General features: G+C 42.5%; 1 protein-coding gene across 1 annotated transcript in view; it reads right to left on the bottom strand.

Annotated features, from left to right (window-relative positions):
• Positions 1–21,575, bottom strand: part of EXOC4 (exocyst complex component 4) — a 722,132-nt gene that overhangs the window by 131,116 nt on the left and 569,441 nt on the right. The window contains exons 12-13 of the mRNA XM_002922628.4: positions 18,460–18,596; positions 1,413–1,568 (exon numbers count right to left, since the gene is read on the bottom strand). Coding sequence (XP_002922674.1) covers positions 1,413–1,568; positions 18,460–18,596 — 293 coding nt within the window. The remainder of the gene's footprint in view (positions 1–1,412; positions 1,569–18,459; positions 18,597–21,575) is intronic.

Raw genomic sequence — 21,575 nt, 5'->3', positions numbered from 1 at the left:
GCAGGGATGAATATGAGGAACGCCCAAGAGTTTTAGGGCAGTGCAACTATGATTCTGAATGAGACTGAGATGATACATTGTTTTATATTTGTCAAGACCCATAGAATGTACAACAGGAAGAGTAAATCCTAATGTAAATTATAGACTTCAGTTGAAAACAATGTATCAATATTAGCTCATCAAGTATTACATATGTATCACACTTAATGCAAGCTGTTAAAAACAGAGGAAACTGAAGGTGGTGAGTAAGGGTATATATGGGAACTCTATACTTTTGGCTCAATGCTTTCTGTAAACTAAAACTCCCCCCCCCAAATAAAGTCTATTAATCTAAAAAGTATACTATATACGTAGTTAAATTACCGGTGAATTTTTGAGTCTCATGTTTTGACAGAGTTTTAAATGGTACTGTAACAAACTTTCATAATAAAAGGTTGGTAAAAATGGGGCACTATCATTCATGCATGAGTAACAGGTAACTTTGTGAGCACTAAAAATCTATTTGTCTGCAGGTGCAACCCACATTCTGAGGAAAAGATGAGCCCACAGTTCTATGATGAGTTAAAAGTAAAATAGTGGCCATTACTTCCTTTATTCTTTTTCTGGTCTTTACTTCTTTAAAGTGCTTTGATTTTTATTTTTACTCTTTATTCATTCATTTGGATAGGCAAAAAACAGTAAGAATAAACCTAATTTTAATGTGACAAAGTATTACTTCATTTTTTCCCCTACTGTACATAGCTCTACAGTGACAGAAGTGGAAATATTTCACTGTGGCACGCCAGCCGTGTGAAAATGAGTAGCTTCACTGAATGAGGCCACAGTGTCATGGCTATGTAAATAATTTAAATTGTACAAAGGTAAGTTGAGTGATAAAGTTGAGACCTTACTTTTCTCAAAGTAAGTAGGAAACAATCAGGGATAATACAATGTATTTGGACAAACATGAGAAGCTCATTTATATTTCCAGAAAGTTCAACGAACGGTTCTAGGAACTGAAGAGCATGCTAAAAACAATTTTAAAAGACTCTGCATGGGCAAGAACTTTACGTCGTTAATGGTCATCTTTCCAAGGTACAGCACATAATAAGGTCAATACGGCTTTGATGAATAAATAAATGCATTAATGAGTAAATTACATGCTTCCCCTTGGAGGGAAAAATGACCTACAAATTAAAGGATATTTTAACTTGATTTGACAAATCTCCAAATTTGATTCACATCAATCCCTTCTACAATTTTGAGTACAAGACATATTTCCATGGGAAATGAGGTGTGTTAGGATAGAAACAGACTTTACTAAGTTCTGTTCATTGCTGCTTGATATTTAGAATTGCCCAAATTTCATGTAAGGAAGAGTTGGTGAAACAGATGCTTTTACTCTCAATGTTTAATACAAATAAATCTGTTACCTTATGAAATCTTCTTCCTCTTCTCTCTTCGGCCTCAGCTGTTTGGGTTGAGCCATGTTAAGCCAGTTTGGTAGAGATTTCAAGAGTCTGCTGATATCATCATCTTTTGCCCAAGATGCACTGATGACAAGTTTCTCTTCTGACTGGACAATGCCCCTGAACACAATCAGTGGAAAAGAGATACTTCAACACATTGCCTGGTATCAGTTGCATTTTTCATCTACCTTTGCTGTAGGGAAAAAAAAAAATACCATAGCCACCTCTCTTATTAACATAATCCATTATCTAAGTTGGGAGTCGTGACATCCATTAACAGGTCACGTTACTGGGAAACCATTTCTAGATTTTGTTCTTAGTTTCTTCACTGCTGAGTAATTGTGAAAGGTCATAATAATACTAATTTGTCACCCTTATCATAGTTAATCCCTTAGGATAAATAAAAACCTATAGTAGGTTTTGGGGGGAGGGACCTTTCAAGAAAGATGCTGAACAAATAAAAATGTTATGAAGTAACAACATAAATGGTATCGGCAAGGTGACGAAGTGTTACAAAAGGTTGTTCTCTGACTTCTTGGCTTACACCACCAATTAGTTCTACTTGAAGGTACTTTTTCAACTACGGACACCCCTCTATTCAAAGTAAATCTACCATCATAGAGAAACCTTCTGCCCCTCATGTCAGGCACAAAAAGTCTTTGATTATTGCTCGCTCCAGTGGGCTTTGACTGGTGACCTAGAGAGACAGGCTTCAAGTCCTTTAATAGGGCCCATGGGTTAGCTATTAACACTGCGCTTACCAGAAAGTACCTGTAAATTCATCTTAAATGTTCAATTTCAACTTAAAAAGCTTCTCCTTCTGATCAACGTTTCTGTCACTATAACTAATTTCAATGGTCTAAAAATCATCAGCAACTCTACGTGACGGGAATGACATTTATTTATGAAGGGAGTGCTACTTAGCTGGCTACCCCCTCTCAAGGTGACCCAGACTCCAGGAGGTTCCCTCCACCCCCGGCAGGAATTTATGTTGGTGTCAGAATCATAACTAGGGGACATTTTGCATTTCTTAATATACAACATATGTACGGCGGGTATGCATGATAAAAGCTCTTTAACCAACAGACAATTTAATGTTTGTCAACAAAAGAAGCTGAAGCCTAAAAACTTTGACTCATGACAATCTGACTCGAAGTAATAGGATTTCAGGTTGTAGGGAGCAGTATTGCTCTGGTTCTCTAAAAATAAGCTACAATTACTAAGAGAACCATAGCTGATTTCTAGCATTCTTCTAACTCACTATAAGCAAAAGTTTTCTAACAGTAACTATGGTCAGCAATACAGATATTAGACTACAGAACCTTCTTTCTTTGGGTCTCTCAAATTACTCTCCCTGGTACCTTCTATTCTTTTTTTCTCTTGTTATTTTCTTGCATCTTTTCTGCGGTATTTACGGATTAGTCCCACAATCTTTTACCCATACATATGTGGGGTGCTGAGTACCATCTCACATTCATGAAATCATATGCCAGGTGGGCCCTCGATGTTCTTTGGCCTTCCTTTTACCTGCCTCTGCTCAACTTCCCCTCCCATCCTCTCAATGCTATTTTTTAAAACTTTGACCTTTATCTCCTCATTGCTTATCCCCTACATTCTTCCTATCTGACACAGAAAGGAAGGTTCTTAAAATTATATACTTTCAAACATTCCACCTCTATCCCCCAGAGAAATATCTTCAAATCTGACTCATCCTCATTCACTTCCAGTTAATCCCTCTACCTAGGCTCTTAGGAATCCTCCCTACTGCCCCCCAAATCCCCTTTTCCATATCTAGTATCTCCCTCAACATACTTCCTAACCCTGTTATTTTTTTTTTTTTAAAAGAATGAATCAATCCCTTCCTCGATCCAGCATTTCTCTCCGGTTAAGCTCCTCCCTACCCTTCACAGACACTGTCACCCAGTCAGTGGCCTTCACTCACCGACTTCTCTTTCTCACCTTGCACTCATTTTATCAATTTATGACTCTCTCTCCAGGATCTACTCTAGGATTTAACCCATCTATTGCTTTTTTGAAATGTCTTCAATTATTGTATTTTTCCTTTCTAGATTTTCTCTTTAGCTCTTTTAGAAATCCACTGGCTTCCCTCCTCCAAAATGACCTGCCCTTGAATTATGGATTCTTTTCTTTACCTTTTTGAATATTTTAAAAGCAGCAATTTTAAAGTTCCTTTCATGTGGCTTTACATCTTTTGGTAGTTCGCTGGATGTCAAATGTCCTGTTAGCTGCATTTTCCTTCTTTTCTCATGTGCTCCGCTATTGGTCGGTAAGCTCCATGTCAGTGGGACTTGCCCTCTGTGGGAATCCTACATTTGCCCTGAGTTTTAGAGATGTCACTATTAGGTGGTTTGCATTCCCCTCTTCTGGATCATAAGGTTTCACTAGTTCCAAGTAGGGTTTAAAGGTTTTTTTTTTTTTCTTCATCCCTTTTTTTTGGCTTAAAACATTCTCTCCCAACATGGGAAGTGCAAATTGAGGTCCTTACTTGCACCTGTGTGGGATTCTGATTTCTTCTAGAGGCCAGTTTTCTATCTTCAAGTTGGGGGGCTCATTCCCATGTCTAGAGCTTTCCTGGTTCCACTCAAAGGTGGAAAAGTCCCTTGCATAACTTCTGCACAGATAAAACTCCCTGCCATGCAGGTGTTCAAATGCCAGCCCCTACTTGGGTCTGAACTCCACCATGATCTGAATGTATGTGTCTATCCAAATCTCACATGTTGGAATCCTACTACCAATGTTTTAGTGTTAGGAAGTGGGGCCTTTAGGATGTGATTAGGTCATAAGGGTAGAACCTTCATGAGTGGGATTAGTGCCCTTATAAAGGAATCCCACAGAGCTCCCTAGCCCCTTTCACCATGTGATAAAGCAATGAGAAGTCTCCAACTTGGAAGAGGGCCTCACCTGACCCTTTTGGCACCCTAATCTTGAACTTTCACCCTCCAGAACGGTGAGAAATAAATTTCTGTTGTTTGTAAGTCATCCTATCTGTGTCACTTTGTTACACCAGCTCAAACAGACAAAGACAACTGCTATATGAAGTCCTGATCCTTTTGTGGGCCACTCAACTTCAGTATTTACTTACTGCTATGGCTTTTAGGGTCTTCCATTTGAGTCTTCTGGAGAATCGCTTTTCTTCCTTTTGAAATTGGCTACATATTTAATTTTTTTTAAAAGATTTTATTTATTTATTTGACAGAGATAGACACAGCCAGCGAGAGAGGGAACACAAGCGGGGGAGTGGGAGAGGAAGAAGCAGGCTCACAGCGGAGGAGCCTGATGTGGGGCTCGATCCCAGAACGCTGGGATCACGCCCTGAGCTGAAGGCAGACGCTTAACGACTGCGCCATCCAGGCGCCCCTACATATTTAATTTTTTAAAAAAGTTACATATATATATATTTAAAGATTTGAGAGAAAGCACAGGACAGAGCTTGAGTTGGGGGGAGGGGCAGTGGGAGAGAGAGCGGCAGACTCCCCACTGAGCAGGGAGCCCAACTCAGGCTCTGTCCCAGGACCCCGAGATCATGACCTGAGCTGAAGGCAGATGCTTAACCAACTGAGCCACCCAGGTGCCCCTAAAGTTACATATTTTTAACTCGACTTTGTATGTGTTAGGAGTAGGAAAAGGGTTTCCTAAATCTATCAACTCCACACTTTTGACTGAAGTCAAAATTCAGTCTTAAATCAATTGCAGTCAGGGTTCTAGAACCACCACTTTTGTGAAACTGTTCCAATGACCCATGGGTGTATTTTAGTCTTCACACTCTTTGATTATTCTAAAGCACCTGACACTTTTGATTATTCCCTTCCTGAAATATTGCTCCTTGGGTTTCCACATCATCATCTTCTCCTGGTTCTGCTCCTGCTATCCTCATCTCTTTCTCAGACAAACTGATGGCTCGTTTCCTCTATCCATTTTCTCAATATTGGTATTCCACTCTGCATTTCTCACTCAGGAAATTTCATCTTCTTGCCAGACTCAACTGACCTATATTCTGATAACTCTCAAATTAATATCTTCATGGCTGTCTTCTCGTCTGAGTCTTGGACCTGCATATCCAAAGGCTTCCTGAACAGTTCTATTTGAAAGTTCTACCAGCATTTCAAATGAAAATGAATCAAAGGAACTTATTTATTATTCACCTTTCCCTCTCCCACTAAATATCTAGTATTCCTTGTTTTGGTCAACAGTCCAACCATCCATCCTGTTACTCAGTCACAAGTAAGAGTCTTAGTCATGAACGAAGAGTCATCCTATTCACCCATTGTCACAACATCCTGCCAAGTCGACCTCCTTAGTATCTTACAACTCTGCTGTTTTCCTGTTTAGTCCACTGCCATTAACCTTTACTTAGATCCTCATTATTCATCACTTGGATTTGCCAGTAACTGGGCATCTTGCTTGGAACTTCTAGACCATTAGTCCAACTTACCACACTAGTTGGAAGAGTTATTTCCCTAAAACTGTTCAAATACAGTCATGTTGTTCCCATTAGAACTCTACTGATTCCTAATTCTAAGACCAAGTCCAGACTTAGCAAGGTAAGAATGAACATCCATTGTTTTCAGCTTCATCTCCTGCTATTGCTTTCCTCCTCTGTCTGTGTTCACTATTCCCAGCGAAACCCCTGCCTGTGTTGGCTAAACACCCTATACATAATTAGTAGTCTAGAGCTTTTTCAATGGGGGAGGGTACTCTTTCCTACTTCTGTATATTGTCTCTGCCTGGAAAGCCTTTTCCTCATCCTCCTTGTTTGATTCTACTGATTAAGCTTTACTTCCATTCCTCCCTTAGGACAGCTGAGTCCTCTTCTTCTGTGCCACCTCACCCTTGTGTCAGAGATGTCCAACCTTGACTGCACATTGGAATCACATGGGGAGCTTTTAAAAACCTAGATACCATGTTCACACCCAAGACCAAGTAAATCAATCTCTGGGAGGGGAACTCAGGCATTTGAGTTTTCACAAGTCTCCCAGGTGATTCCACCGTGCATTCAAAGGTGAGACTCACCACCTTACACACACTGCCATTCTCACTGGTCCTACTGCACTTCTTTACAAGGTGGGATCCCACACTGGATGAGGAGTTCTTTGAGGGTAGAGTGAATTTCTCTTTGGTTTTTGTGTCCCCAGTGTCTAGTACAATAGCTGGTATTTGGAAAATAAATAAGAACTGAACTAGAACTAAAAATAAGCTCTCTTCAGTTATAGGAGTCTAGGTAACTTATTAAACTAAAACCATCTTAGTGGTTTTCCTTTACTTCTTCTCTTTACTAAATGACTTAGGTGAGCTCTCAAGTCATTTGATATTTTAGTCAACTTAGAGATCACTCTGCCAGGCTTGCACCATACCTCTCTGAATTCAGCACAAATCAGAATCAAGATTAGAGGTGTGTCTTCCTCTGAAAAAAAGTCAACGTAAAAAAAGTCCTGACCCACAAAACAAATAAATTATGGAGTGATTACTGACATACTTTCCCCTTCTACTCCACTTGTTTCTTGGTGGCATGTTCTTGCAAAGTTTCCTCAAAGTCTCACCTTCTCTGTGAAGGATTCGTTGACTATGTCAGCCTACAATAATCTCTCCCTTTGGAAAGCAAATGAACAAAAACCCCTCCTTTATACTGATCACTTAGACTTCAAAATTAGAACTTTATCCTATGTACTGGGTTGCATAAACTATCACCAATGGGTCAAATCTGCCCCATCAGCTGAGTTGGTATCAGGGCTGACATTTTAAAATGTTTAAAAAAAAATCAAAAGAAGAATATTTTGTGAGATGTGATATAAAATGTAAATTTTAGCATCTGTATCTAGAAAGAACTTTGGCTGGGTGGTTCAGTTCCTCCTAGACCCATACCACAGGTGAAATTCTGCTCCACAGCATTAGAACCTGAATTAGCTTTCCAGCATCTAAATCTTTGAGCCCATGGATGCTGCCCTAGGGTTTAGGAAATAGCCTGGGTGTGTAGATGCGAGATGGTATTGTACATTTTAGAGATCTAGAATTTTTCATTTTAGCACTAGCTGGAATGAAAAAAAATAGCTGAGTGAAATACTGCCTTAAAAGTACCCACATTGTTCCCTTACAATATATTTTTTAAAGACTGGCTTAATTCAATAATCAATATTTTATTACTGGCTTCACTAATATTCATAGATCCTATTTTGGTAAAAAAACAGTAATCAAAATGAACTAAGATGCTACCTATATACTTCCCTCAACAATAAATTATTAATTCATACTGGAATGAAGATCAATCCTGAATGTCATGCCAAGCATTCTAATTTGAAATATTGGCATTGATTAGCAATGTACAATTACCCTAAAGGGAATTTTTCATTCAAATGGCAAAGTCTCCATCCTCACCAACTGCATTTATTAGTTTATCATTTTGTGATACGCTGAACTGTGTGGGCTACAAAATTCTAGGACATATCCAAACAGCCTCAAAAACGAAGAGCTAAATTTCCAACAGTTATTCCACAAGAGGAGTAGGGTTAATCACCAGAACCAGAACCAGAATCTACTAATTAATTCACAGCTCAATGGGCCACAGACAGAGCCATCTGTGTAACTATTTGTACCCGTTCCCAGGAGGAGGAGGAAAATAGGTATACCTCTTGGAACAGGTGATAAGGCTGCCATGAGAAGGGTCTACCCTCTAGACAGTTGAGTGAATTTCATTCAGAAAACATCTGCTGGTGCTGACTGGTTCTGGTGTGCCTGGTCTCCGGACACAGCTGGGGTGTGGAGTCTTCATTAGGTAAACAACCAGGGGCAGGTGGGGCTAATTGGATTCAACTGTTTGGGGACAGCCAGGGCATGATGTTTACTTTCCCGGACTGAATCTTTCAGATGCTTCAAAAACTAGGAGCCAAGATAGATAGATGAACCCCAGACACGGCTGGTTCAGATGAAGCTACTGCAGTGGGTTTTCAACTGTGAATGATTGGACCTACAGCAGGCCAAACCGCCGAGCAACGTCCACGGACACAGTGACAATGACAGTGAGGGCTGCAAAAGTAAGAGGTGGTGCGAGGCTGCTAACTGAAACAAACACAAAAACAAACCCCCCAAATCCCTTAAGATAAGATGGAGCAGAGTAAGTAGGAGAAGAGCAGAGAAACATTAGGCTCAAGGCTGGTCAAAGAGCTTGATGACGGTCTGGATTTTTACCTAAGAATCACAGCTTCAGAAACATCTGATTACTCTGGAGATGATGCACGGGAAACAATTCAAGAGGACCCGTGGAAAAGGATCTGAAATTTGAGAGTTTGTAGAAGGTAACTCTTGGGCATAATTTAATAACAACCTTTAAATAGACACGTTCTCATAAGAAGGGTTATACTAACTGATATTTAAAAAACAAGAAGGAAAGAATTGTAACAGAGGACCACGAATTAATATAAAATTTGTCGTAAGTGTCAATGTTCAGATTTTTATTACAAGCAAACTGAAGATCTTTATGTTAAGACATCAGACCAGGTAACTGCCCTGTTTCAACCCTAAATGCATGCCTTCTCATTGCATTTAGAATAAAACTCATATTCCCTGGCCTTGAGGTCCTTTGTCAATGGTCCTTAATTCTGGCACACATTAAAACACTTGGGGGGGGGAAGCATTTTAAAAGTGTTATCAATTACACATTCTGAAGTGGGGGTCAGCATGGATAGCTTTAAGTTCTCACTTTGATTCTAACATGTAGCCAGAAATAATCTGAATGATCTGCCCCTTGCACCTGTCCATCCTTATTCAATATTCACTTCTAACTCCTTTCTCCCTCTGTTCCAGTTACACTAAGCTTAAAGCACTCAAGCTTTGAGCCTCTTGCCATCTTCATACCTCTCCCTCCTCTGCCTGGAATGTTCTTCCCCATATTGCCATATGGCTCCATCTCAACTTTCAGAATTTAGCACAAACATAAGGTCCTCTCTGAGGTCTTTCCTGACGCTATCCCTCACCTCGAGCCTTTTTTTTTTTTTTAACCACATCACCCTTATTTCTGAGAAATTTATTATTTGTTACTTGATTGTATTCTGTGTCCTTCATTAGGGTGTCAAGTCCATGAAGGCAGGATGCCTAGTGTATTCACTTTGATACTCTTACATCTAGAATAATGCTGGCCTCAGAAGTGCTTCATAAATAACTGTGGAATAAATAATGATGAATGAATGATAGCAGTGAAGCACAAAGCACCAGGGAAATAACAGAGGTTATAAAAATATCTTTCTTTTGCCATCGTATTAGTGAATAACAATATTATCAATGAATTAATTTAAAAATAAATAATAAATACCAGCAGCAATAACTATCAGCTGACAGCATTTAGTAGGCATTGATCTCAACACTTCACATGTATTAACTCTTACAATCCTGGTAACAATCCTGTGTGCTAAGCAGGGCGATTTTTCCCATTTGATAGACGAAATACCAAGGCCTGCTCAGGGTTGGAGAGGCTGAGGAGGGCAGAGCTGGAACTGAGTCCGTACCAACTGCTCTGGACTCTGTGGTCCTGTGAGAACGTGTCTCTGAACCATCTGCAACATTTCTCAGGTTTCCTGTTCCCTCTTTAATTGCACTGTCTCTTCTCTGGGCTTTCGAGCCACACACGCTTGGCCTGAAGCCACACAACCACCCCCGCGCCCTGTGACCCTAGCCGGGTTCTGGACCTTTCTGCACCTCCATTTTCTTATTGGTGAGCTCGAGGGAGTCTCTTCTTCAGGACGGTTGGAGCTGAAGAGATGGGTTAATGACTGACAGTCCCCTGCACAGTGGCTGAGTGCTTTTCTGAGTGTGACCCCATTCCAGTCCAGGTCGTTATTACTTTGTAGTGAAGTTACTGCAAGAGACTCCATCTGATACCTGGGTTGGCTGAGTTGCGGGGGAGAAATTAAGACTGGCTGCTTGCTATGGAATCTGGAATCTGTGGGACCTGTGGCTGCGTGGGCAGCATCTGTGTCAGCTGATGCGCACTCCAAAGGTAGAGGGAAGCTACTCATTTGATCAATAAACATGGGGGAGAGGCTGCTACATGGACATCACACTAAAAGCTGGAGGTGAGTATATGGAAAAAGACACGAGAAATTCCTTCTAGATTTTCAAAGTTTAGATCAGTAACACCCATGAGAATCACTTTTGGGACATTTTAAACTACTCTTGCCCAGCCCCCAAGGCTCAGTGGGCCCAGTGCGGGAAATCCAGGATGGGTGCTTTGAAATCTCCCCAAATAAGTCCGATGTGAATCCACAGCTGAAAAACAATGTTTTGGGGAGAGAATGACATGTAAACCAATAATTGATCAGATCATGCATATGAAAAAATTTTTAAATTGCAATAAAATGGGATGCCAGAATAGAGTTATGCATAATAAATTATAGGAGCAAATAAAAACTCTCATTTGCTGAGTGCTCTCTATGAACCAGTGTACATATTTTATAAGTGTTCTTTTGTATCTCCTCAATATTTAATAAAAATGAATATATCAGTGCCATGTAAGCCAAGGGGGTAAGGGATAGAACACAGTTTCAAGAGGCAACCAGAACACAGGCTTGCATGGAGCTTGCAGAGAGTTTCCTTGGCTATTTTTCTGATTCTTTTTTTTTTTTTTCTTTCCTTTTTTTAGATTTTATTTATTTATTTATTTGAGAGAGAGAGAAAGAGAGAGAGAGATCATGCACACATGAGTCGGGGGAGGGGGAGAGGGAAAGAGAATCTTGGGCAGACTCTGCACTGAGTGCAGGCCTGATGGGGGGGCGTGGAGGGGAACGACTTGATTTCATGACCCCGAGATCACGACCTGAGCTGAAACCAAAAGTCAGACCTCAACCAACTGCACAACCCAGCGCCCCTCCTTGGCTCTTCAGAGTTCAAAGTTAGTTTAGACTTTTGGTTTGGCTCAGGTTGTGATCTCAGGGTCCTGGGATTGAGTCCTGTGTTGGGCTCCGTGCTGAATGGATAGTTTGTTTAAGATTCTCTCCCCCATCTCCCTCTGCCCTCCCCCCGCCCGCCCCCTCGCTCACGTGCTCTCTCTCTCAAATAAATAAATAAATCTAAAAAAAAAAAAGTTAGTTTAGGTTTTGCAACTTTTCATCTTTGATGCTATTGCTCCTTTTTGGGCTTTAGAGCCAGACAGACTTAGCTTCTGGCGCATGTCCTCCCACTCCCACTCGCAACCCCTGTCACCTTAGCTGGGTTACGAACTTGGCAAGGCAAGCTCAACCAGGCTCTCATTCCTGCAGGATCCTGGCCTCTGGAAACCCTAGGGCTTCAAGACCTATCACAGGTCCTGGTCTCTCGTTCCTACTATTTAACACAATGGGGCCACTGAGATCTTAGAACACTGCTTTGATCGTGGAGAAGGTAGGTCATCCTCCTTAGCAAAACCCGCGATAGTATTCCCTCACTTCATATGGGAAGTTTTCAGAACCTATTCTGCCCATTCCTACCCAGCCACACTGTCTACCTAGTCATTTTGATTTCTCAGCCTCTCCGCCACACATCGCATCTACACATGCTACCCCACTGCTTGCTCACCCTGTTCAGTCTATTAGGAATTTCCTTATTCATTCAGCAAACACACCGAGGGCCAATGAGTTGCCTAGCCCTGGACAGACGTGGTTTCTGTCATCAGCAATGGCCAAGTTTATCCCCATGTCACTCTTTCTTCATGTTCTGGCATGAATGTTTGGTCCTCTCTGAACCCTGAGGATGGTTATACTTTCTCCTAATAAAGACATGCTGGTGTTTTCTATCAGTTGAGTCACAAAGATTAGAAGATGTTTAATTGTATTCTCTACCAGGCCCAACCAATGCAGAAAGACCACAAAAAAAATTAATGGACTAATGCTGATTTGGAAGAGGCAGAAACTTTAAAAAACTGTGGTTTCCAATCTTTTAATGACTATTTTGGGACACCTAAGCTGCTGGCAGTACCCCAGGACAGAGAGGACAAGCAGAGGCAGAGACGCACGCAGCGTGGAAGTAGCAGGCTAATGGACCAACTGCCTGATTGCTAACGCAGCACAGTGGAGAATCCACAGCTGAATTTGCCTCTAAGCCCCAAGGGGCGTGACTAATTAAGGAAAAGACTTCTAGTCCTCATTACCCTTTTGGGAAACGTCTCTTGATCTAAAGCATGTAACATGACATCATTAGACAGTACAGTCTTTCTCTCCAGAGTGAGGTGCTCACGGAAAGGTGAGATGTTCCTGACCTTCCCTCAGATCTCTTAACTCCCGATGGATGCTCAGGTTCTCATGGTAAACTTAGAAAACAAGCCAGCTCTCAGCAGAGGGCATTGTGAGCTTGTGGATTTGATCATTTCTCTAAAAGATATCTGCTGAGAAAGGATCAGATTGCAATGTTTCCCTGCTCCCCTTCCTCCTTCCCCAATGTTATATCATTTTGGATCATTTGAATTGTATATGGCTTTCTATTTAAGTCAGTCATTTGCTGGCAGCAAAACTAGAACATTTCCTGTTTTTCCTCTCACTGTAATCAGGATTTGGCTGTCCAAATTAGGACTGCCCTAATTACTCCTCAGCAGGTGCCAGTCTGGGGGAGGGCAATAAACAGGAAGGGAGGAAGTAAGGACACTTTGCATCCTCAGAGTCATACAATAAGAAAACACTTTCTAGCTTGAAAAACCTGATTAAGAAATAGGCAACAGGCTCCGTGGGATTATATATGGTGTGTGTGTGTGTGTGTGTGTGTGTGTGTGTGTGTGTGTGTGTGTGGAGAGTGTGTGTTGTTTTATAACAGCCATATAAACGATTTTCTATTTTTTCTCCTTCAAAGCTTCACAGAATTACTTTTCCCATCCCTGAGATAATTCATCCCAGGCCTATAATTCAGCAACTGTGGTAGATCGCTACAGATATTACCTTGTGTATGAAATGATCTGATAATGGGCACCAATAAGTGGACACCATTCCAGACAGTTGGGCCAGGAGGGATACCATGGTGGTATGGACTCCTGGGGGAAGGAATTAAGATGACTCTTGATGACCACAATACATCAGGAGCCAAACCAAAAGCAACAGCTGTGTTCCAAGAAGAAGTAATAGAATGGGATACAGTTGCGTTGTTTGGACAAAATGGTGACATGTAAATGACAGAGAAAGAATTCAATCCCTAGAAGGACAGACCACAGCAAACAAAACTCTCCATGTTCCTGTCTAGAGCCAGTCACTCCCCCTGTGTGTTACATCCCGCTCCTACTCACTCGCCAAAACCCAATTTCAGCAATTTGCCCCTTTCTCTCCTACATCAGCAATCTTCCCTTTCTCTTAAGTAATACCCTTCATATACAAACACACAGATTTCTTCTATTTTAAAGAACATATAAAATGACAAAAGACCCTTCATGTGACCTCAGCTCGCCAGGTACAACCTCATTTCTCTGTCCCTCATGGCAGCAAAACTCACTGTAGGGGTTTCACCTATACTTACAAGCTCCCCGCCCTCTGTTTCTTCCTTCGGCCCAGGTCCGTACAGGTTTCGCCCCTACTGGTCCACAAAAACCGCTCCGGTGACGGTCACCAATGCCCTCTGTGTGGTCAAACCTGTCCCTGCATCAGTTCGAACGCTAACCCGATGCTGACCCTCCCTCCACCCTGCTACTTGGTCTCCGGACACCCCACTCTGAATCTGCCCCCTACTTCACTGACTGCTGCTTCTCGCTGCCTTTGCTGGTTTCTTCTCTTCTGGCAAACTTCTTCAAGTCCACAGTCCTCTTCCCTGTCATGTTTACACTCAGTCCCATGAGGTTTCATCTCGCCATGGTTTTTTTTTTTTTTTTTAAAGATTTTTTATTTATTTATAAGACAGAGACAGAGACAGCCAGCGAGAGAGGGAACACAAGCAGGGGGAGTGGGAGAGGAAGAAGCAGGCTCATAGCGGAGGAGCCTGACGTGGGGCTCGATCCCATAACGCCAGGATCACGCCCTGAGCCGAAGGCAGACGCTTAACCGCTCTGCCACCCAGGCGCCCCAGTCGCCATGGTTTTAAATACCATTTACGCATACTATTTGTATGTCGATGGCCAGATCCCTCTCCTTTGGATGCCTGCTCCTTACCTCCATGTGGATGCCTCAGAGACCCCCCCGCCGCCCCAAATTTAAGTCCTCACCTGCTTGCTTTGCGGTGTCCTTCCTCTCAATAGCTGGTAAGTCCATCTTTTCATCACTCAAATGAAAAATCCCAGGAGTCACCTTCGATACCTTTCTTTCTCTTACACTCAAACTAATCAGACAGGGAATTTCAAATACATTCAGAATTCAACCAGTCCTCACCATTGCTGCTGCTACCAAGCAGTACGAGTGGTCTTCGTCCTCACCCGGATCACCACGACAACCCTTAACTGCGCTCCCCGCTGCCACCCTTGACCCCTACAGTTTACTCTCAATATGGTGTATCATGCTGCCCCTAGGCACGATTCCTACAGCGGCTCCCCACTTCACTCGGAGTAGAAGCCAGCATCCCTACTGTGACCTACAAGGCCCTGCCTGGTCTGGCCCTCTGGTCTCTTTGGGACGTCCTCCTAGTACCCTCTTTGCTCACTTTACCCCAACCACACTGGCCTCCCGGCTGTGGCTCCTGAAAAGTGTCATGCAGAGCCCTGCCTTAGGGCCTTTGCCTTCTTCAGGGTACTCTTTCCAGATACTTTAGCTAACTACCCAAATTCCTTTGAGCCTCTTCTCAAACCTCGACTTGAGTGGCCCTCTGGAACACCCTATGTAAAACGGCAGGCTCCTTGTCCCATTCTCCAGTCTATCCGCCCTATTACATTCCCTCCCCCACCCCACAGTACTTCTTATTTTAAAATTCTTTGTGTTTATGCTATTTATTGTCTGCCTTCTCTCTTCCATCTCCAACAGAATGTAAACTCCATGAAAGCAACATCTTGTCTCTTTGTTCATCGCTGTACCTACTAACTGTTACACAAGTACTCTATAAACACCTGCTGACTGAAATCCTAGAAACCAGTATGTAGTTTTAGGGATGGGGGAACCGACTGTGTCAACAGTTACTGAATATAAAGAATATTTCAACAGGTTTAATACATTTAGGCAAGGGCCTTGGGGCACAGAAGTAATTCAGAGCAGAGAATCACAGAACCATTCCCGATAATCTTAGAGGTATCCTGGCAAATGGTGAAAAATGCCCGAGAGCAAAGATGTTCATAAAAGAAAAGAAGGTAAATGACAGAAATCGGGTGAGTTTGGAGTTACGGGCAAAATTCTAGAACAGATTACTCAAGATGGTTTGTGAACAATTAGGAAGTGGTCCTCACGCGGAGCCAGGAAGACCTCCCTACGCACAAGTCACATGCCTTCGTTCCTATCCTAACTCCGGACTCATTGCTTTGACAGAAGAAATGGTAAATCTGTCTCAAGGTCAAGAGTCCTGGTTTCCAAAGGTAATTTGTAAGCTGTCCAAGATGAGCAGAGCTCTTAACAAAGGTTCAGCAGAGCAGGGAACAGTAGGTCCTGAAAGTGGAAGGATACCTCGTGCTGTCGTTTGCATGCCGGTATGTGCCCACCCTGGGGAGACCTGAGGGAGGGGGACTGCATTACAAAGATTAGGACTGGACGGACACCAGCAAGAGATCTAACAAGTCTCTTACAGGGGCAGAGGGTAAAGTACAGGGGGTACTATCATGAATGGTGGTAAAGTTCATCTTTGTCATTAGAATCACAGCTAATCGGTTTGGGGGAAACTTACTATTTTGTTAAGAACAGTTCTAGAAGACTAACATTTTCAAAACAACCCTACAAGAGAAGATCTATTATTATCCCTTTTTGCAGATGAGAAAGTTAGGGCACAGGGCGGCTGAGTAACTGTTCAAGGACATATCACTAATAGGGGTAAAGTGGGCATTCAAATGTAGGTTCCAGAGTCTGCTCTTGAGGAACAGTTTAGAAAACCCCACGAACTCCTGAGGTACTGAGTAATATAGGAATGAGAATCTCAGAGGAAGTCTCGAGAGGTACGCCCCCCAAATTCTCAACTTAGCCCTGTCCTGTTGAACACTTTTTTCAAATAACATACACAAAGAAACTAAAAGACTGCTTATAAAATCAAGAATGACAAGGAATTTGGGGAAGAGCTGAGATTTTCTGATGACAGAATGAGGATTCAAAAATATCTCAAAAGACTGAAATGATGAGCTAAAAATAACATTAAATTTAATGGGTAAATGTGAGATCTTGAATTCAAGTGAAAAAAAATTCTCTACAAATACAGCATAGAAAAGACAGGGCTCATTTCAACTAGTATTTCTTCATATATTTCCTTACCCCCTAGAGCCAACCAGTGGCCGTGTCCTACAAATCTGCCTCCTAGTGTCTCTTGATCCGTCCCTTCCCCACCTCCGACTCTGCCTCTTCTCCAGTTCAGGAACTCGTTGCCTCCCTTCCTCTCCCTCCCTCCACACTCTCGCCTTTCCAGTCCATCATACACAAAGCTCAGAAAAGTCCCCCTGCTGCACAGGTCTGTGCCTGTACTTCCCACCGATTCTTCCTCAGTGGTTCCCCACCACCCCATCTTACAAGGCCAGGTTCTGTGAGCCTGGTATTCAGGCTCCTCCACTGTGGCTCAGCCTGCCTTTCCCAAACCCAGACATTCATCATTTGTTTTTTCTTTTCCAACTCTTCCCACCTCCTTGACATTGCTCTGGTTCCTTCTGCCAGCTCCTTTAGCCCAAATCCTGTCTAACTCCTCCTCACCCTTCACAAGGCCAACTTCCTACCCTTCACGGAGGCGCTCGCTCCTGTCTTCAAGTCGTTTCTTCCTCCTAGAGCCTGTCCACCTCTCTTATATTTTCCATCACAAACTGACACTGTGGACATACGTGTCTTGGTCTCTGATTTCCTTTTCTAGTCTCCACCAAGAAGGCAAACTCATTAAAGGTATAATCTCTGACTGACTGACTGCTTTATCCTCACATCCTCACATTGTCTCGGATCTGGTAAATGCTCAACAGGCCTCTGACAAAAGCGAAGACAGGATGTAACAGGAAGCACCGAGTGCAGCACGGGGTCCTACACAAGGAGGTAATGGTTTTGCTGAACACTCAGGCGACTCTACTCGTGCTTCTCCTGTGTCCCCGCAATGGCCTTGATTCTGTCTGCCTCCCTACATCCCATCTGTCTTTCGAAGGCCAGCACACATCTCACCTATGAAATCTGTTCTGACTCGTCTCCCCTTCTTTTTCTCTCTCATCTTTCATTCCTTCTGCTCTTTTGTCGTGTACTGTGCAAGGAGCACCTGATTGCGTACTGTACTTTCGTATCTATCCTTCATTATATATCCCATAAAATTTAGTGTTTTATTATATGCTCTTTTCTTCCCTAATTGTTTCAGGTCTTGTCAAGCAGGCCATAATTTGTTCCTGTTATTAGCTTATTACCAGAAGTGCTATGATCTTTTCCATAGCTCAGTGAGATTTCTGAGCCCAGAGAAAAGAAATCGGAGGGAAAGCTAAAGGTTTTCAAGCTTATAACAACGGTTTTGCAGTTCTGCGGATGCCGGAAACAGGTGTAACTGTCCTGTCATGACAGGAGGAAGGCTAGAGATTAAGCATCTGGAGAAGCACATTTTAAGAACTAAAAAGAAATCATATTGCAGGTTATTAAGGGATCCTAAGAATTTGACATTGCTTTCCTTTAAAGACCTTTTAGGATCACAAGATGAACTAACCACGATCTGGCATTTCCTCGAAGACAAATCTTAATGATTCTAGGCTTTCCTGGAAACCCAGGCTGACACCTTGTCTATGCCACTCAATGGCAGTCCTGAGTGGCTCTGTCCCTTGGTCCCTGGCATCCCCTCTGTTGGTGTGACGACACTTGCATCTAGGGGGCTACTTCTGTGCCACGTGCTCTCGTCAAGCCCCTTGACAAACGCAAAACTGGTCCTTTTCTAGAATGGTGGAAAAACAGTACCCCCAGCAGGGCACTGATCAGGCTGGCGACCGAAGCTCTACCTGCAGGCTGCGGCGCAGGTGTCCTTGTACTCCTGGAGCTTCACGCACACCATGTTGAGGAACTGATCCGAGTACGCGCTCAGGTCATGCATCAGGTTCATGAGGTCCTGCACTGTCTTCTCCACAATGATCGTGCTCTGTGAGAGGACACACAAATTCATGAGTTTTTTTTTTTTTTTTAATTCAAGTCGTGGGTAGGACAAGGAAGGAAAACTGAAAGGATGCCATCATTTAAGACATGGGGTTTCCTGGGAGGATGCAACACTGACAAATATCGATTAAGAACAATCAAATAGGTCTCTTACAAGATGCCAGTCTTCCAAAGGCCTGAGAAAGTACTCTCTATGGAAGGACGCATGACAGGGGTTTACGGATTGGTTTCATGGAATTCTTAGCATCCACGAGATATGGCTGCGGCTTTTAAGAAAGAAAATGCATATTTGGTTGGAGACTGGGTTACTGCCTCCAGGACTGTACTTTGAGTTTAGGGACCTAGGAAAGGCAGCTCAAGGAAAATGCCCCCCAGGATCTGTTTTACAAGTGTCAAAACCATCCACCTTTTCAGAACAACAACTAACATTTCTATTGGGCCTTACAGCTCGTAGAAGGTTTTCATACTCACAGCACAGGTTCTCTTATTTGAGACTCACATTAATCACGGTACTCATGAACATTCTTACAAGTGCAAGGTGCAGGGCTAGGCATGCTACAGACTTCAGCTCATTTCATCCTCTCCATGTGCCTACCTGTCAGGTGAGTCCCACAATCATCACCAGTTTAAAGATGAAGGAACAGCCTTAGAAAAGGACGTAAGCAGAGCAAGGACTGCAGGCTTCACTCTTTTAACTACACCACTGTGCCTCGGAGCTAGCCCGGAGTTCCCTTGCCTTAGCCCCACCATTTTCTCGTTAGATCAGAGTATTTCCTATTGTTGCTGCTGTTGCGGAAGCACTGTCCAAAGGGACTGAGACATATTTTAAAAACGGAATTAGAGAACTATCCCAGGGAAACAATAATAAGCCCATCTTGCAGCTAGGGCCTGATCGTACAGTGCAGCAGATCACCGTTCTATCTGCAAAGAGCCATATTCAATCAACTCTAAATCTTGGATTAAGACAAGACTGGGTTGTTGAAACCATTAGTTCATGTCTCTTTCAAAAGGAGCAGAATTACACTGAAGTAAATATTAATCACATGCCTAGCATCTTGGAATCCTTTGATCAATAACCAGTTTGTTGAAGATGTACTTATTTACATAGAATTAAAGAAACTATGGAAGACTCGGCCATAAAAGTAAACATAAAAAAATTTTTTTTTTCCTACATTGACAGTGACCTGTGGGAAAAAATCAAAGGCCTTTTATTCTGCTTAAATGCAGACTATGGGGGTACAGGGTCTTGGTTGATTTTTTTTTCCTTCTAAAAATAAAAAGAATGGATGAAACCGTACAGCTTTTCTCGACACAATGGAGGATCAGCTTGAGTTACGCGTCCCACGTGCGCGCTTATTCAGGACTATTTAGCCGTGGAGGTTTCTTACCTTCCGTCCTGCTTCCCCACTACCTCCCCCTCCTGAAGTAAAATAATCAGAAGGTGAAAAGGAAGGAACCGTTAGATTCTGTAAGGCAAACTTCACAGGAAACCAAATTACGGTCTCTACAGAATCCCCACAAGTTCAACTTCCTTTTCCGTATTGATTTTCAGAATAAAGCTCTGCAGCTTCACCTCGATCCATAATCCCGCTCCTCTGTATCGTGTGTGAGTGACAGGAATTGATTCTGCTTGGCTACATGTCCCCACGCTGCTCAGAAGAATCTACGACCCTCATCCTGACTCCGAACACGGGCTATCCTATAACATGTGGACAGCAATTAACAAAGGAGAGTGGAGTTCGGCCGTCCTACCAAAGCCCCCTTAAAATCTAAAACACTACAGGGAAGAGGAGCATGGGGAGATTGCTCAGGGTTTATTGAGAGAAAGGGCTTGGTTCCATTTCCAATTAAGCTATTGATAATTAACTCTGGGCAGGACTGGGTAACCTCTTCCTTTCTTATGACTCAATTTAGTCTTTTAATAACCAGGGATGCTTTGGTGGCTCCTCAACTGGCCTTCATCGCTCTGGGATTCCATCGGGGGGTTGGTGCTTTTACACAGAGGGGAAGATGTCTAATTGTTCTCAGGTCATCTCAGGTGTGTTTGGTCTTCCGGATTAGATGGTCAAGTTCTCAAAAAAGCAAGAATGGCATTCTTCATTTCCTTTTGTCCATCTCCCATCATTCCCCTCCCCCGGTGGTTCACGATTTCTCAGGACCTTTAGGACAATGCAACTAATAAGAGAAATAGTACTAATAATGTTAGCACACATAAATAAACCTCTCCGAGTGTCACATATGTCAGGGATGCTAGACACTGGCCTCTCTGCATCCTGCAGTCTCATTGGGTGGGTTCAGGGTGGTCTGTGTTTATTCCTGTGATTGTCGGAGGGGAAGGGGAAAATGCAAGCATATGGGAACATCCCCCTGGAGATAAAGGCTTTGGGGGAAGTACCTACAGGGAATGATTAGAATGCCATAGTTTAATTCTAATGATCGTGCTCAACAAAAAGCCTGTGTGATGCTATATGATTACATACAATTTTCCAGCTATTTGGTTGGTTTACCTTGTCATGGTAGCACTCTGGATAATCAATCACTACATTCTCTTCAAGGAAAATGACACTGTAGTTTGCCAAATGATGGGTATTTTTACAGGGGGAAAAAGTTCCCATTTTCCAAGAATTTATTACAATTTCCAAATCAGTGGCTCTAACAGATAAGTGTTGCAAATCTCGAATTTCTAACAAGGTCAATTCTGTTTTTATTTATTTGATCTCTTTGGCATCTCAAATGATGTATTGACTCGTTATTAATTTTGGGATTTGCCGATGTTGAATATAATGATTTTATAATAAGTAAAACCCTGATTATATTCATTATAATTTCTACTAAACATATCACAAGTGATTGATATTTGTTTAGAAACAACTCAATTCTCATTTCTTGCAACTTATTACCAGGTAATAAAGTCTGGGCATGACATGAAAAATGAGAAAAGGAAAAAAAAAATCCCAAGATAGCG

Source organism: Ailuropoda melanoleuca, chromosome 1, assembly GCF_002007445.2.
Source record: "Ailuropoda melanoleuca isolate Jingjing chromosome 1, ASM200744v2, whole genome shotgun sequence".
Classification (NCBI taxonomy): Eukaryota; Metazoa; Chordata; class Mammalia; order Carnivora; family Ursidae; genus Ailuropoda; species Ailuropoda melanoleuca.
Note: the sequence above shows the minus strand (reverse complement) of the source record. Positions and strands in the feature narration are given on the sequence as shown.